The sequence below is a fragment of the Mangifera indica genome, chromosome 11, assembly GCF_011075055.1.
Source record: "Mangifera indica cultivar Alphonso chromosome 11, CATAS_Mindica_2.1, whole genome shotgun sequence".
Lineage (NCBI taxonomy): Eukaryota > Viridiplantae > Streptophyta > Magnoliopsida > Sapindales > Anacardiaceae > Mangifera > Mangifera indica.
The window spans coordinates 1,727,162-1,743,838 of record NC_058147.1 but is presented as its reverse complement, the minus strand read 5'-3'; the positions used below and the strand labels follow the sequence as shown (position 1 = coordinate 1,743,838).

The 16,677-nt window shown below is 36.3% G+C and overlaps 4 protein-coding genes across 4 annotated transcripts; 2 read left to right on the top strand and 2 right to left on the bottom strand.

The window, feature by feature from the left end:
• The first annotated feature begins 2,094 nt into the window (after positions 1-2,094).
• LOC123228884 (beta-galactosidase 5-like) lies at positions 2,095-6,814 on the top strand. The gene is made up of 18 exons (XM_044654376.1): positions 2,095-2,433; positions 2,518-2,613; positions 2,707-2,819; positions 2,986-3,052; positions 3,170-3,262; positions 3,484-3,627; positions 3,734-3,822; positions 3,917-4,022; positions 4,118-4,205; positions 4,332-4,450; positions 4,578-4,742; positions 4,896-5,074; positions 5,244-5,353; positions 5,490-5,599; positions 5,791-5,901; positions 6,001-6,114; positions 6,201-6,403; positions 6,515-6,814. The coding sequence occupies exons 1-18, from the start codon at positions 2,266-2,268 to the stop codon at positions 6,678-6,680; spliced, it is 2,241 nt and encodes a 746-aa protein (XP_044510311.1). The 5' UTR covers positions 2,095-2,265; the 3' UTR covers positions 6,681-6,814.
• An 895-nt stretch (positions 6,815-7,709) lies between these two features.
• On the bottom strand, positions 7,710-8,688 carry LOC123228895 (thioredoxin H-type-like). Its single transcript, XM_044654390.1, has 3 exons — positions 8,390-8,688; positions 8,137-8,259; positions 7,710-8,043 (listed from the first exon to the last, which is right to left on the bottom strand). Exons 1-3 carry the CDS (start codon positions 8,474-8,476, stop codon positions 7,870-7,872), a joined length of 384 nt encoding a protein of 127 aa, XP_044510325.1. The 5' UTR covers positions 8,477-8,688; the 3' UTR covers positions 7,710-7,869.
• A 3,446-nt stretch (positions 8,689-12,134) lies between these two features.
• LOC123228891 (lon protease-like) lies at positions 12,135-13,876 on the top strand. The gene is made up of 2 exons (XM_044654384.1): positions 12,135-13,186; positions 13,694-13,876. Exon 1 carries the CDS (start codon positions 12,326-12,328, stop codon positions 13,181-13,183), a length of 858 nt encoding a protein of 285 aa, XP_044510319.1. The 5' UTR covers positions 12,135-12,325; the 3' UTR covers positions 13,184-13,186; positions 13,694-13,876.
• Positions 13,748-16,327, bottom strand: LOC123228889 (zingipain-2-like). The gene is made up of 5 exons (XM_044654382.1): positions 15,754-16,327; positions 15,271-15,506; positions 14,953-15,093; positions 14,427-14,858; positions 13,748-14,141 (listed from the first exon to the last, which is right to left on the bottom strand). The coding sequence occupies exons 1-5, from the start codon at positions 16,160-16,162 to the stop codon at positions 14,046-14,048; spliced, it is 1,314 nt and encodes a 437-aa protein (XP_044510317.1). The 5' UTR covers positions 16,163-16,327; the 3' UTR covers positions 13,748-14,045.
• Between the last annotated feature and the right edge of the window lie 350 nt (positions 16,328-16,677).

The window sequence follows — 16,677 nt, the reverse complement described above, 5'->3', positions numbered from 1 at the left end:
ATAAACAATACAGTACAGTCCATTCATGCGAGTACAAAATTAGGTTTAACAGTGCCAGCAACAATAGTAACTCTGCGTTACTTTTCCATTATGCTTGCTTAGTACTTAGCCAGCCACCCAGGCCTTAATTTGTATTAGGTATAAGCTTTTACAAATGGGTTTGGTGTCAATTATATAATAATCGACCGTGAGAGAGCTAATTATGTGCTAACAAATCTAATGTTGAATGATTATGGATTTCATGAAAACAATACTAAATAAACAACAAGCTACATGATTAGTTACCAACTACATTATCTATGTCCCTCTTGAATTAAAGTTTAAATAGAACACCCATAGAAAGTATAATTCTATTACATGGCAAATTAAAAATTTTAAAACTTGCACGCACAGAACAATTTTTAAAGTTATAGGGACACTAAATTTATCTCTCTATACATAATTTACCGTTAGAACAATGGATTCGAAGCTTGCTCTACGAGTAGTGGACTTCTGTCGAAGAGGTCACTAAATTCAAGTTAACTTATGCGAGGACCCGCTGTTTCAGGGTTCTGGCTGGTCTTCTGTCAACCCCTTTTTTTTTTCCTTTGCTTCATGAAAACATTATTTAAGGCAGGACAGGGGAATATTTACACTCACTCTGGCTCAATTATTGTATCTCCACAAGCGACACTTCACGTGAGTTACAAGGTTTGGTGCCTGCCCTGTCATCTTTTATCGATAGAAGAAAAATGAGGTTATTTCAATACAAATGATTGGGTTTAAATTTGAGGCCAAATCAAATAGATGGAACTCCAACCAACCTAGAAGAAATATAAAATAGATTTTTCTTTCTTACGCTTATATAAACATCTAATACTTCTTTTAATCAATGAGGAAAAACTTGATATTGTGTTCCAATTTAGAGATGCCAACAAAGCGGAAAATAGATGAATACCCTAATTTTCTTTTTTATACTCATACAAAAAATTTTTTCTATCATCGTCTTGTCTCAAATATAAGGATAACGAAGAATTTTTATGCTCTTCCTTCGAAAAATTTTTTTCTTCCCTTCTTTCTATCTTCGCAAGAATAATTTTTCTCTTTGTCCATTACGAAGAAAATTTCTCTTATCTTTCCTTTTTATCCTACTAAAAAATTAATGAAATATTTATTAAATATCTAAATATATGTACAAAGATAATTTAATTTTTAAGAATTTAAATGATATGCAAAAGATGGGATAATCTGATTGTAAAAATTTTAATCATCTATATGTAACTCTAATTTTATTTTTATTGAGAAAATCTCCCATTATTATAAGAAAGGTGACAAAATTTTCATCCCTACTCCAAATCGCATCAAATGTTACTGGATATTAAGCCAGAGTTTGAGGGAAATAAAGATTTATAATGTAACAGAGACATCAGCATGAGAAAAAAAGATAGCGGAAAAGACACATGGAGACATGAAAGATGACAACATTTTGTCTGTCATCTCATCATGAACTGGAATCGTAAATCCAAGGGCAAGGACTTGTACATGTGACATGTGAACAAGGCAAAGTTTTAACCCATTGGGGTCGAAATTGTGCGGACCATGAGGCATCCGTACTAAATCGTGAAAAGCATGAAACATTACATTTGACGGGGGCTTTTTATGTCTAATACTTTCAGTTTTGACCCACTTCAATTGGCTTCTATTGCAGGGAAAATAAACAAACAATAATTGTTTTTAACAAATGATAACCACTACTTTTTTGCCACCCAACAACATAAATTCAAGTTGAAGAAATCAGGTTCAGGACGGGTCTTTAATTTAATACACGTACTAAATTTTACTATTTCAGTTTTACAGCTGGCCCCGACTGCCCGCCTCTTGCCCGTGTTGAGCTTCAGAAAATTCAAAAAACAATCAAGAGCTAGCCCGGGTAAAATAAATGTCAAATTACGATTTACTCCGCGATTTTTACCTGGCTTTGTACCGAATCAGGAAGACTAAATGGTAATATCCATGGTGAGAACGTTAAAACCAGAGTTTTCAAATTCAAATTTCAGAATGGTAAAATGAAAACACTTTAATAATTGAAGAAGGATATGAGGTTAAAGCTTCATCTTCACCAGTCCACCATATAAATAGAAAGCTTTTGAGAGTATCTGTCACTCGCAGCTGTAGCAGCAGCAAAATATTAAATCAATGCTTGTTGCAGAGTAGCAGCGGCAGATCAACTGCATTTCAATAACTATTTAAAATCTCCCTCAAAATTGTCGCAGGAGAAAGAGCGACATGGAAACTAGCTCAGTTTCCAAGCTATTATTGATCTGGTTTTTGTTGGTAATAGGTAGTGAAGTGATACAGTGCAGCGTGACCTATGATAAGAAGGCCATTATCATCAATGGCCAGAGGAGGATCCTCATCTCCGGTTCTATTCACTATCCGAGAAGCACACCTGAAGTACTTCATATTTTCCATTGTCCTTTTCTTTTTTCCTTTTTGTTTTTTGTTTTGAATGTTTCTTTATGATGTGTTTGGGTGTAGATGTGGGAAGATCTTATACAGAAGGCTAAAGATGGAGGGTTAGATGTTATTGACACGTATGTTTTCTGGAATGTGCACGAGCCTTCTCCGGGCAATGTAATAATCTGGATCCTTACTTTCCTATGTTTCTCATTTTTACACTATAAAAATATATGTATTTTTTTTTTCCACTTTTCTGGATATTCTCAGTATAATTTCGAAGGAAGAAACGACCTGGTACGGTTCATTAAGACTATTCAGAAAGCAGGGCTATATGCTCATCTTCGAATTGGACCTTATGTTTGCGCTGAGTGGAATTTCGGGTACCTACTCTTCAAATACATTTTTTATGTATATTATTGCCTGGATCTGTGTATAGTATGGTAGTTTTGTTGCTATATTTTTTACTGAGTAGTATATCTTTGTTTCTTTTGGTATTTTGTTAGTCTGAGTGTTCTGTTTGACTGATTCACTCTCTGTTTGGCACAGAGGATTTCCTGTTTGGTTGAAGTATGTTCCTGGTATCAGCTTTAGAACTGATAATGGGCCTTTCAAGGTTAATTTTTTTTCTCTTTCATTTCCTCTGTGAAATAATTAACATTGTAAAAATCAGAGGAAGTTGTAAAGATGTTTGGATTATAGTTTGACTATGTATTCATTTTCTTGTTTTAAGATGGCAATGCAAGGGTTTACCCAGAAAATTGTACAGATGATGAAAAATGAGAATTTATTTGCATCACAGGGAGGTCCCATTATCCTCTCGCAGGTATGGATTCTTGATTTTATGCACTTATGAAATTTATGTCTGAAAAATGATGTTCTTATTTTTCTTTATGGTATACTTTAGCATTGGTTAGCTATTGTTTTTGTTTCTTAAGAAAGTGAAGATAAAGAGCAAGGATTATGCGCTTGATGCCAGTATGGACTATGAACTATTAAAGTAACTTACAATATACATAATTTGTTGTTTTAATTTCGTTTATGTAGATTGAGAATGAGTATGGACCAGAGAGTAAGGCCCTTGGAACTGCTGGTCGTGCATACATAAATTGGGCTGCAAAGATGGCTGTTGGATTGAACACAGGAGTCCCATGGGTGATGTGCAAGGAAGATGATGCTCCAGATCCAGTGGTTAGCTTTCTTTGCTGTGTCTCTCTCAGTTGGCTGATATTTACGTTTTCACTCAAACTTTTCTTAAATGGGAGTTCTGAGTTTGCTCTGCAAATCTTGGCAATAGATAAATGCGTGTAATGGTTTTTACTGCGATTCATTCACTCCCAACAAACCTTACAAGCCTACAATGTGGACTGAGGCTTGGAGTGGCTGGTAAATATTTGCTTATCTCATACCTTTGAAGTTGCCTAGGTAACCTCAAATCCGGTGTTCTGATCCCTTCTAGCTTTTTTCTTACATCATAAAGGTTTACAGAGTTTGGTGGTCCTGTTCACCGACGACCAGTTCAAGATTTGGCATTTGCAGTTGCCCGTTTTATACAAAAGGGGGGTTCATATATTAACTACTACATGGTTGGTTACCTTGCCTCGTTAGCACTTGTTAAAACAGGTTCTCTTGTGTTAGCATTAAAATTTACTTTATTGTGTATGGCAATGGCTTACGACAGTATCATGGAGGAACTAACTTTGGGCGCACTGCTGGAGGCCCTTTCATTACCACTAGTTATGATTATGATGCTCCACTTGATGAATATGGTGAGAAACAAAAATCATTTCTTTTGTGATTGACATCTTCTCATATAAAGGATGTTTTCATTAAATTCACAATTTAGGCTTGTGAGCCTGGATTATGGAACTTATCACTATTCCGCACATGTACAGGTTTGATCAGGCAACCTAAATATGGCCATCTCAAGGAGCTTCACAAGGCTATTAAGCTATGTGAACATGCTTTAGTTTCTTCAGATCCAACTGTGACTTCACTGGGAACCTATCACCAGGTCAGCCATTCAGCCTTTTCTTGTTTGAATAATTATTTTAGTTTTTGGTAGTAAGAGAAGTCATGTCAGGACTTACAAGACTGTTCTTCCAAGTGCCAATGCTTATTCAATTATGGTCATCTTCCAGGCTCATGTATTCTCTCCAGGGCAGGGAAGATGTGCAGCTTTTCTCTCAAATTACCATTCAAGCTCGCCTGCCATGGTGATGTTTAATGGCAGGCATTATAATTTGCCCCCTTGGTCCATAAGCATCCTTCCTGATTGCAAGAATGTCATATTTAACACTGCAACAGTAAGTAAAATTCTTGCTGGCTAATCATTTAAAAAATACACCCAACTTGCAGTTCAAGTTCAAAAGCATGTTTTCTGAAGGTTTTTATTTTCAAAAAAAGGAAAAAAAAAAGATCTAATCAAGTCATTGAGATGGTTTTCTTGTGCTGTGAAGGTTGGAGTTCAAAGGGAACATATGCAAATGTTGCCAGCTGACTCTAAGTTGCTTTCATGGGAGACTTATGATGAAGATGTTTCTTCTCTGGGTCAAAGATCAACAATAACAACTGTTGGACTCTTGGAGCAGGTAAATGTCACTAGAGATACTAGTGACTACCTGTGGTATATGACGAGGTGAGCCTGGTGCAATATAATATCTTTGAACAACTTTCCTGATTTTCAAAAGCAACTTGATGCCAACAAAATAAACTCAATATACTCTGAAAAGCTGCTGGATGCAAAAGCATGTCTAGTGCATGTTTCTAGCTATTAATTTTAACTTTTCTACTTTGCATTATCCCAGTGTTGACATTAGTTCATCAGAATCATTTCTGCGAGGAGGAAACAAGCCCACTCTTAATATAGAATCAGCTGGTCATGCTGTTCATGTTTTCATTAATGAACAGTTTTCAGGTATTGTTGTTGGACTCTTTCCTCCTGAAGCTAAAAAGCTCATATATGTTGTGCTAGTTGGTCAACTAGACAACTACTAAATCTTGATATCAGCTGTGGAAAAGCTCAAAGATTCAATAATACTGCTTTACTACAGGCTCAGCCTTCGGTAGCAGGGAGAGTAGAAAGTTCACATTTACAGGGCCAGTTAACCTTCATGCTGGAACAAATAAGATTGCACTCCTCAGCATGTCTGTAGGATTACCGGTTAGCTTCTGCCATCTATTTGAATGTGTAACAGCTAAACCAATTGTTGGAAGAGCAACTTGTTTGCTCATTCTTTTATTCTTTTAGTCAATTAGCATGGGCAGGAACTGAGTTATTAATTGTTTACATCAGTGTGGCATAAGCCTATCAAGTTGTCTCACTAGCTGACTACTATTGTGGATTGATTGTAGAATGTCGGGTTCCATTATGAAACATGGGAAACAGGAATCCTTGGTCCAGTTATGCTGCAGGGTCTAGACCAAGGAAATAGAGACTTGACGTGGCAGAAATGGTCATACCAGGTAAAAAAATGTGCATATGAGTTTTATATTTGTTTCAATATGTTCTTGCTCTGCCCTGTCAGAGCCAGAAGTTTATCTTACAGATTTTTACTTAAACAGGTTGGCCTACAAGGGGAGGCAATGAATCTAGTATCACCAAATGAAGCTTCATCTTTTGAATGGACTCAAGCTTCACTAGCTACTCAAGGCCAGCAACCTTTGACATGGTACAAGGTAAAGGAGATTTCAAAATTATTGGTACAGTGGCAACAAAAGTAGCTTTGATCTTTAGAAGCTAAATGTCAGCCTGGAATTCGCAGGCATATTTTGATGCACCTTCAGGAAATGAGCCACTGGCTTTGGACATGAGAAGTATGGGAAAGGGTCAAGTGTGGATAAATGGGGAGAGTTTAGGAAGATACTGGATGGCTTATGCAAAGGGTGACTGCAATACTTGCAGCTATTCTGGGACATACCGCCCTACAAATTGCCTGCGTCGATGTGGCCGACCTACCCAACGATGGTATTTCCCTATAATGACTAATAATGCACTGAAATCTTTTAGATTGATCACCTATTATGCAATATATATATATATTTCACTTTTAGATCAATTAAAGTTTGGATTCTGCAGGTATCATGTTCCAAGGTCCTTTCTGAAGCCAACAAAAAATTTGTTGGTAGTTTTTGAAGAACTTGGAGGGGATGCATCAAAGATATCTCTTGTGAAAAGGCAGTACGCCAATGGTCAAACAAGTAGTGTTCAAACAAGTAATGATGATGAAAATAATAATGTTTAGGTGCTTATATATTTATAAAAATATCGGTATTATAGCCAAAAGGAAATGGTGATGAAAATAATAATGTTCAAACAAGTAGTGTTGCACCAATATTATGGTCTATGAGCGATGTTATATAAACATTTTTTTGAGTACACAATTTAGTGTATAGATAATGTGTTATTATATGATTAAGAGTTATTTTATTCTTAATTTAAAATTATTTAATTATATAATGATATATATTTAATTGTATATTTAAAAAATATATATATATAATTTAATTGTACTGTCTAAATGGTGATGTTATGATGTAAATGCATGAACATTAAATCTTGTGCTAATAGTATTCTACTAAATTATAAGTGTTTTCTAGAAGAAAACATCTTGCCCTTTTTCGATCAACTATATTTATGTTAGTTTCTTTCGCTATTTGGGGCGTGTGCAAGTTGAGCTTAACTTGTACTAAAGTTTTAGTTCATTGAACTTGACATAAGATTTAAGTCTTACTGGCCTTGTAACACTGTGACCTGTCTTTTAGGTGATTTTTAAAGGAAATCACTAAGTTAGATCTTGTGCTAATAAAGTGTTCTACTAAATTAGAAATATTTTGAAGAGTAAAACATCTTCTTACCCTTTCTTAGTCATGAAGGTGAACAATCATATTTATGTTGAGCCTTTTTGGCTGTTTGGGGTGTGCGCGAATTGAGCCAAACTCAAATTTATAAGTTTTAATCTGTCGAGCTTTGAACTTGATATATGAGTTAAGTCTTACCAGCGTTGTAACATTGTAACTTGTCTTTTAGGTGGTTTTTTTTTCTCCTTTAACATCACTAAATAGCCAACTTGAATAACCTAGCCTTAATATATAATTAGTTTATCTTGATTCGAATCAAATTTGAGCTAAAACTTTATCGAGGATTAACCCAACGTAATCCACCTTTATTTTGGATCAACTCACTTTGCATCCATCCCTGTTTTGATGTTATGATTGTTCTCAAAATTTCTGCTGATTGTGAGCATGTCAATAAAATTAACTTAACAGGACAATAGGCTAATATCATAAATTTATAAGCAGACATAGCTGACCATTCAACATATTCAATCATACAAAGATGAAAGGCAAGCCAAAACTAACCACAAACAAAAACATGACACTTAATAATCAAACTAACATAAGTTCATCAAGCCCTTCATGATCCTGCGTCAATCAAGCTTTGGCAATTACAGTTGCAGCTTCAGCTTCAGTTTCAGTAGTAGCATGCTTTGTGATTGCCAGCTGCAATTCATCTTTCTTCGCTCCCAAAATCCTGTCCAAAATCTTCCCTTCTTTCATCAACACAAAGGTTGGCATGGCTTCCACATCCCAATCTTCAGCAACAGACTGCAATTTTACAAACAGTATCATCAATCTCATGAAAGTTTCCGCTCACATAACTCAACATACATAATAATGAATTGATTTAGATTTGTTTACCTTCAACTCATCAACATCAACCTTCAAGAAGATGACATTCGGCATCTTCTTTGCCCAATCAGCCAAAATCGGCGCAATAAACCGACACGGCGGACACCATGACGCCATAAAGTCCACCACAATCTGTCAAATTGAAATAAATAATTATACAATTGTATGAGAAAATAGCAACCTAACAAACCCTAAACACGTCTGAAATTATTTCGAAGAATCAAATTAAAATCTAAACCTAACAAGAATACTATCGTATTACCAATTTCTTGGTGTCGAGTCCCTTCTGAAGCTGCTCCTTCCATGCCTCGTCGGTGTGGCAACCGATAACCTGTCCTTCTTCCGCCATTTACTCTGATAATTTTGCAATGAATAATAATGAAACTATGAACTATAATAATAATTTAATGACCCGTCCAGCCTTATTTATAGCGAAGGACTTTTACGGATTGGCTCGTTTCCTTGTAAATTACGGATGCGTCATACGTGAGAGGTGACGCACATGTGCGAACAATCAGAGTCAAAGCATGGCAAATGTGAACACGATGTCCAAACACAACGAAAGGCAAAAAGAAGAACCTGGAAATGCGGCTAATATGAAAATCGGCCAAAAGAATTATTCCCACCCACTAACTTTCAAAAACCCAAACACCCACCCATAATCAATTTTCTGTTAAAAATTTCAATTAACGTTAAGGGTAAAATCATCATTTAACAAAAAAATTAAAGTTTCATCACAATTTCCTTCCTTATATTTAAAAACTTACATTTTATCTCTAACCCAAGGTTTAAAAAATGGCAAAAACCCCCTCTAAGGTTTGTTTCTCTTCCTCCAGTGTCGATTTCTCCTTCCTTGGCCGTCGACTATCCTCCCTTCCCCCCCTTATCTCTTCTTTAGTCTCTCTCCCTAGCCTCTCCAACTGTCTTCGGCTAGAGACGAAGATGAGCGGTCTTTGTCTGAAATGAAAACACATCGTTTTCATCTCTTAGACAAAGACAATCGGTCTTCGTTAGATTTGTCTCAAACGAAGACTGCTCGTCTTCATCTGAGTCGTCTCCAACTGAAGACGGTCAGAGAGGCTAGGGAGAGGGACCGGAGGAGAGATAAAGGGCGAATGGAGAAGGGAGAAGGGAGAATGACCAAAGGTTGGGGAAGGAGAAATCAGCACCGAAAGAAGAGAAACAAACCCTAGGAGGGTTTTGTCACTTGTCAAACCTTGGGTTGGAGGTAAAATGTAAGTTTTTAAATATAGGAGAGAAAATTGTGATGAAACTTTAATTTTTTATTAAATAATAATTTTACCTCTAACGTTAATTGAAATTTTTAACGGAAATTTGATTGTAGATGAGTGTTTGAATTTTTAAAAGTTAATGGGTAAGAATTGTAATTTTACTGTTACTTGGGTGAGAATAAGTGCTTTGGCCTTTGAAAATCCATTTGTGAAGTCAAATATGCCACGACATAAATATATATTTATATATTTAAATCATGTACATATAATTTTTTTTTTCGTCAGATTTGTCTTAAACAAAGACTGCTCGTCTTCATTTGAGTCGTCTCTAACTGAAGACGGTCAGAGAGGCTAGGGAGAGAGACCGGAGGAGAGATAAAGAGAGAAAGGAGAAGGGAGAACGACCAAAGGTTGGGGAAAGAGAAATCAGCACCGAAAGAAGAGAAACAAACCCTAGGAGGGTTTTGTCACTTGTCAAACCTTGGGTTAGAGGTAAAATGTAAGTTTTTAAATATAAGAGAGAAAATTGTGATGAAATTTTAATTTTTTGTTAAATAATAATTTTACCTCTAACGCTAATTGAAATTTTTAACGGAAATTTGATTGTAGGTGAGTGTTTGAATTTTTAAAAGTTAATGGGTACGAATTGTAATTTCACTGTTACTTGGGTGGGAATAAGTGCTTTGGCCTTTGAAAATCCATTTGTGAAGTCAAATATGCCACGACATAAATATATATTTATATATTTAAATCATGTACATATAATTTTTTTTTTTTTTTTGGCTTAAGACGAAAGTGAGAAGCTTCTAGAAAAGAATATACAACGTTTATGATTTTTAGTGAATTGATTAATGGACCTGAGAAATCGAGTGGCCATTTTCAGCCCAACCCAACCAAGTGAAACAGTTGGGCCTCGTTCCAGCCCATGGAGCGAATCAACTAGCCCTTCTAGATGGAAATAAAGAACTTGTTTGTGTATTCAAGCCCAACCAATCCTCAACAAGAATTAATCTAAACGTAGAATAATCATTGAGATCCAACTTGACTCGCTCAATTGGCATACGCTCAACAATAGCGTTGAAGAAGAAGAGTGAAGAATTATAAGAAAAAAAGGAAAAAATAATACCACAGAAGAAGAATTATTCAATCCCAAAAGAAATATTAAAAAAAAAAAGAAAAGGAATATAAAATTATTGACAAATTGAGTTTCGATATAACAATATTAGTGATATCGATCTTAAATTAAACTCAAATTGAAATTTTTTAAACTCAAAATCGGTACATTCAAGATTGTGCAGCAATCTGAATCTGATCCAACTGAAATTACAAGTCGTTCAATAATGTTAAACAATAATTAAAACCTAATCCTAAAGGATATTTAGCTTTGTAGGTTGGTGACCTTGAGAAAACTCAATTCTAAATATCCAAAAAACTGAGCTTGGGTTAAAGAGATTAATAAAGCTTTTCTCAGCTGAACATTGGAAAGAAAGAAAAACATGATATAGTAGAGTGATCTCACTCCACTTCAACAGGAAAAAAGCTGAAAGAAATTCGAAAACATTACATCCATAACCAAATTGAGCTTGATGATGAGGCTCATGCATGTTAACTCCTCCACCAATCATGGCGGTGTTGCATGCTTTGCAATAGCTATTTGCAGCTCCTCTTTCTTATCAGCGCCAAGAATCCTCTCCAGAAATCTGCTTTCTTTCGGTAACACGAAGGTTGGCATGGCTTTCACATCCCAGTCTCAGGCAACCGACTGCAATTAATTTCGTAATATCATTAACCAAACTTGGCGTTACAATGTGTAAGACGTTGGCTTAGACTCGTTTACCTTCAATTCAATGAGTTGAGAAGTTTGTTTTGTTTCTGAAATTGAATCAAACTCGAGTTAAAAAAAGTTGGATTAGGTTTGGCTTATGCTCTGAGTGATAGCTCGATTTGATTCGAATTTAACTTGTGACTTGATTTGAGTGATGTTAAGTAATTGTCAAAATAATGCCGTTTAATCATTATTTAATAAAATTTTTAAATGCCCCCTAAAATATTTCGTAAACACCGAAACTCTCTCTTCTTTGCATTTTTGTGCTTCTTTGCTTTGACCTAAATAAATTCAAATTTAGTCAAACTGAGCAGAGTCCGCTTCTAAAATTGAGTCATTTCAGTTTGAGTCTAACTCTACAAACTGATGCTTGATTTTAACTCTAAAATAATTTATTTTTAATTTAATCTGAACTAATTCAAACTTAATATTTAAATAAAATTATCAACTCGTCTATAAAAATGAGTCTACTTCTTAATTCAAACTCTATTTATTTCATTTGAATTCAAATTTAAAACCTAGATCGAACATCAGACTAGTTTTCAATGAATTTTATTGTTCCTAAATCTTCAGTTCTTGAATTGGTAAAGCCCATGCTCTCCTATAAATAATCTAAAGCCCAAGTCGTCATGGTAGCTCTCTATTGAACATGGGCCTCGTCGAGTGCATTAACTTTCTTTGTTTAGTAGTCTGTCTTCAGCCGTACCTCTTGATAATGCATTACGATTTACAACCATCATAATAATATTGACAAATAATTTTTTCGAGAAAATCTATTTATATATTTAAAATAAAACTGATTATATTAAATAGAGAAAACTTTATATATATATTAATTAAGACATAATTATTATATTAAATAAATTAAAATTTTAATATTAATATATCATTAATATGTTGAATATTGATATATTATTAATAAGACAATAAAATTATAAATTTTGGCCACTTACAGCACAAATGGAACCCACCCCGGTTCCTTTGCAACTCTTCTTATGAACCACCCCATTTCTCAATAAAACCAAGCAAATCAATCTCCAGTTTTACCAGATTTTCACTTGTAATATTATTACATATTTCTCTGTTTTGATTTTGCAGGCAATGAAACCACGAATACCTGAAAACACCAAATTACAGTGAAATGGCCCTATCTCAACTTATACCTTCTCCAACTTCCTCTTTCCCAGCTCACTCTCACCACCAACGTTCTTTAAACCCTAACTCCACATTAAACCCTAAATCTTTCAGTTTTTTCTCTGATTCTTCTTTAACTCTTTTTCGCTTCGTTAGAAGACCCAATTTTCTACGTTGCTCAGCTTCTTCTTTCCCTGAAAAGCATCACCCCACCAACCCACCAAAATCTGACGACGTTGTTGAGCTCCCGCTTTTCCCGCTTCCACTTGTCCTCTTACCTGGAGCCATTCTCCCTCTTCAGATCTTCGAGTTTTGTTACCGCATTATGATGCATACTCTCCTCCAAACCGACCTACGCTTCGGTGTCATCTTCTCCGACGCCGTTTCGGGAACCGCCGAGGTTGGCTGTGTTGGCGAAATCGTCAAACACGAACAACTCGTTGACGATCGGTTCTTTCTCATTTGCAAAGGGCAGGAAAGATTTCGTGTTAGGAGTATTGTCCGTACAAAGCCGTATCTTGTTGCGGGGGTGACGTGGCTGGAGGACAGACCGTCTGGTGAGGAGGACGTGGACGCGTTGGCCAATGATGTGGAGGGTTATATGAAGGATGTGATTCGCTTGTCGAATCGATTGAACGGCAAGGCTGAAAAAGAGGTTGTGGATCTGCGGAGGAATATATTTCCGACGCCGTTTTCGTTTTTTGTTGGAAGCACTTTTGAAGTTGCGCCTAGAGAGCAGCAAGCCTTGCTTGAATTGGAAGATACAGCGGCCAGGCTTAAGAGAGAGAAGGAAACTTTAAGGAACACCCTTAATTACTTGACTGCTGCTTCAGCTGTTAAAGATGTGTTTCCTTCTTCAAGCTGATAGGTATTTACTTGCTTACTCTTGTCTTGCTGCTCTGTTGCCTTGAATATGCACAGAAAGTACCGTTTGTGTATAATGATACATGAACCATATGAATATTTTGTGCAATCTTGTCATGATGGCTGAGCTATGAGGTGCCAAGCCAATTCTTAGTTTGTGTTCATGATTATAGTAAACTAATTTATTGATGGAAATTTTATGGGGAAGGGTTCCTTTCCTGGAAATGTGTGCTTTCTTTCTGTTGTAGCAAGCATGGTGGATTCTTCTTTCTTTACCCACTTTTAAGTTTGATTTTTCTTTACATGATATGTAGCCTGTAAAAAGGACTGATGAAAAATCAGTTAGAGGTCCAAATCAATTGTTTGCAGGCTAGCACAACACACGTTTGCTTAAGTAATACATTGTCAAAATTGCTTAATTTGAATTGGCTAATTAAAACTTCTTAACAATGCTGTACATTTTAATGTGCATCAAATATCTTTCCCTAGTGACCCATGTGTTCAATATTAGGTCAGAGAAAAAGATATCTGTGCTTACGCCGGTACGTGGAGTGCAACCGTTAGATATGGGCCAAAAGATACTTACATGCCTTAGGAAAAAATGACATTACAGCAAATTCTATTTTTGTACTGGTTCTCCTGAGTTCACCCTTTTGCAGAGAAATTAATAGTATCATCCTATGAAAATTTCACACCCAAGACCAGCTTACCAGCCCAATAATCAAACAAAATGGGTGTGTAATTGAACAAAAATATCAATTTTAAGCTATCTACGGTTCTCATGTTTGATCAGGGATAGAACAGGGCATACTACTACAGACAACAGTATATAAAATTATTCACCAATCAGCGTTGAAGGGACTTTACAAAAACAATGCGTCGATCAAGGTGTTCCAACCGCCAAACTTCCTGGAAGCATCTCTTGTCTCAAATGTTGCTCCAGTGACATTCCCAGCACTCTGCAGACATAAGATTGCTGTTTATGAGACCAGAGCAGCAAAACAGGTAAGCAGACTAAATAAAATTTTCAAGTACAAAGCTTTGGATATAGATATCAAATTCTATAAGCGTCAAAGTTAAATAACAAGGGTCTCTGGAATACATAACTTCTGCTTTGTACTTAGAGAGCTTTTTGTTCTATGAAACAAAATTCTGAACTTATGAAAATGCTACTTAGAAGACTATTTTCTCCATTCAAAACGTAAAGAATGGAAAGAGCCGAAAGAATAGAATTCTATACTGACCTTATAGCATTTCTTCCTTTCCGTATCACATATGGGATAATTAGATGGGCAACATAGATTATGGTCCTTACAACAGACACCAGAATCCAAGTCGCAACATTTCCACTTGAGGCATATTCCTAGCAATCTCCACGTACAACAGCAAGTTTCTCCTTGGGAACAGTAAGTAAAAAGATCACACATAGTAGGGCCTGGAGAAGGTGGGGGTGGTGGATTTGGGCTGGTCTTAGTCGGGTATGAAGCTAGCATGTTGATACCACAAAGACCTTGAGAGTTGCCAGAGTTGCGTAGCATGTGAATATAACCGTTCATTCCCCAATTTGTACCCCAGGAATTCTTTACAATCCAATAATCCACACCATTTTCTGAGCCATATCCTACTATTAATACAGCATGATCCAGAGAAGTCGAACATGGCCCAGTGAAAATCCCCTACCACAGAAGCAGTCGAAACACTTATAATTAATCATATTGAAGGCTGATTAACGGAAATCTAATATCAATAAGACTGAACATTGGGACCGACCTTGGAGTAGAACTGGAATGCTCTCTCACTACCACATATGCCTACACTCACAGGCTGAGTTGCAACGGCTTGCAGTAGCAGTTTCTCGTTATTTGCCGGGATGTCTTTGTAACCATCAATCGTCACAACATGCCTTTTCAACTGCCACATAAATGAATCGAAGAACATGAAAATACCTTATCGAAGAAACATCCAAGCATTATATATGCAACATAATCTAAGTAATGACTAGAAAAAAAAAAGCAAAGGAGAAGAGAATCAGGCTAAAGAGAAGAATATTCTGATAGATACAGGTGCGGGAGAAGATTGAACTATTACCTTCTGCTTCTTGCATTTCCCTCCCTGGCCTTGAAACGGGTAGTCATCCTCAGTGTCAATTCCATGGTTATCTATGATAAACTGATATGCATAGTCCATGAGTCCACCCCCACATCCATCATTATAAGTTGTATCACAATCAATCAACTCTTGTTCAGAGAGGCTGACAAGAGAGCTAGTCACAATCTTATTTATCCCTTCTACAGCTCCAGTTGCAGCAAATGCCCAACAAGCACCTAGGCAATACGAAGAAAAATATATATATTCCTCAAGTGTATGGAAACGTATAATATAATCTGCAATTTTCAGATTAGAGATAGCAAATCCGAAATGGTCTTCAACTGATCACTAACGAAGAAAGAACAGTTCAAACATCCAAACGAAAATAGAATCAGATCTTAGGGTTTCAGTAAATTAAACAAGCTGACATATTAGCCCCCACCTCATAAGATTATCTAGAATCTATAGTGAAGATTAGCATACCACATCTGCCTTGATCTTCAACTTGTGTTACTGCTCCTTTCTTTCTCCAATCTACCGAAGCAGGAATCTCCTCATCTAAGGAATCAGGTTCTCGAACGTTTCTCCGGTCGAGTTTAACTGCGGAAGCAGAGAGACCTAAACGAGATAGTTGGAACTCGTGGTGAGCAAGATCAGCAAAGGCATTAAGAGAAAGTGTAAAAGACGAATTAGCCATGTCGTTGTGTTGTTTGATAAAATAATAGTTGTCTTGAAAGACTTCGAGCCTGCGCTGCTTTTCTTGGTGTGATGAATAAGTTTTGCCATGGTGCTGACACCAAGCTTCGAAGAGCTGGTTGATGTGCGAACAAGAATGGAGAGAGATGGAGGACAAAAGAAGAAGAAGAAGAAGAAGAGAAGGTAGATAATTCATTGGTTGCAATTAGACAGAGGGGGAGGGTGATTTGGGGGCTTTTGATTGGGAGATTGGATCAATTGGGTATAAATGCCAGTGTCCAGACAAGTTAGGTCGCGGAGGATGGGCTGTGACTGCGAATGTTCCAGCCCGCATAGCACTGTTCCCATGTTCTCGAAAAGACCAGACAGTCATACTTTTCCATGCAACTTTGGTTTGTTCTTTATGAAGAAAGGGTCTCGCCGTTTTGATGAATTTGATATGAATCGACTCAAATTTAAATATTTATATTAATTTGAATTTAATTTATTTTATGAAAAGAGTTTGATACTTCATTGGAACCCAATTGATTTGATTTCAGTTTAAAATTCAAGCTGGAATGGCTTGCTTTGAATCCAAATCATATGCATGACAGGTGATACATGTAGAAGTCATAAAATTTGGTAGATGTATTGCTTTGTACGTCAGTAATGACAATTAATCGTCAGGCCGTATTTCATTTATTGGGCCGCGTTTCTATTAAAAAATAGATA

Bases quoted from the DNA above. Each gene is read 5' to 3' on its own strand.
- LOC123228884 (XM_044654376.1), top strand. From the start codon at position 2,266: ATGGAAACTAGCTCAGTTTCCAAGCTATTATTGATCTGGTTTTTGTTG. The intron at 2,820-2,985 runs GTACCTACTCTT...TGTTTGGCACAG, and splicing joins TGCGCTGAGTGGAATTTCGG to AGGATTTCCTGTTTGGTTGA. The intron at 3,263-3,483 runs GTATGGATTCTT...TCGTTTATGTAG, and splicing joins GTCCCATTATCCTCTCGCAG to ATTGAGAATGAGTATGGACC.
- LOC123228895 (XM_044654390.1), bottom strand. From the start codon at position 8,476: ATGGCGGAAGAAGGACAGGTTATCGGTTGCCACACCGACGAGGCATGG. The intron at 8,260-8,389 runs GTAATACGATAG...TCAATTTGACAG, and splicing joins GACTCGACACCAAGAAATTG to ATTGTGGTGGACTTTATGGC. The intron at 8,044-8,136 runs GTAAACAAATCT...GTAAAATTGCAG, and splicing joins TTGATGTTGATGAGTTGAAG to TCTGTTGCTGAAGATTGGGA.
- LOC123228891 (XM_044654384.1), top strand. From the start codon at position 12,326: ATGGCCCTATCTCAACTTATACCTTCTCCAACTTCCTCTTTCCCAGCT.
- LOC123228889 (XM_044654382.1), bottom strand. From the start codon at position 16,162: ATGAATTATCTACCTTCTCTTCTTCTTCTTCTTCTTCTTTTGTCCTCC. The intron at 15,507-15,753 runs GTATGCTAATCT...CGTATTGCCTAG, and splicing joins TGAAGATCAAGGCAGATGTG to GTGCTTGTTGGGCATTTGCT. The intron at 14,859-14,952 runs GTCGGTCCCAAT...CTTCTGTGGTAG, and splicing joins CATTCCAGTTCTACTCCAAG to GGGATTTTCACTGGGCCATG.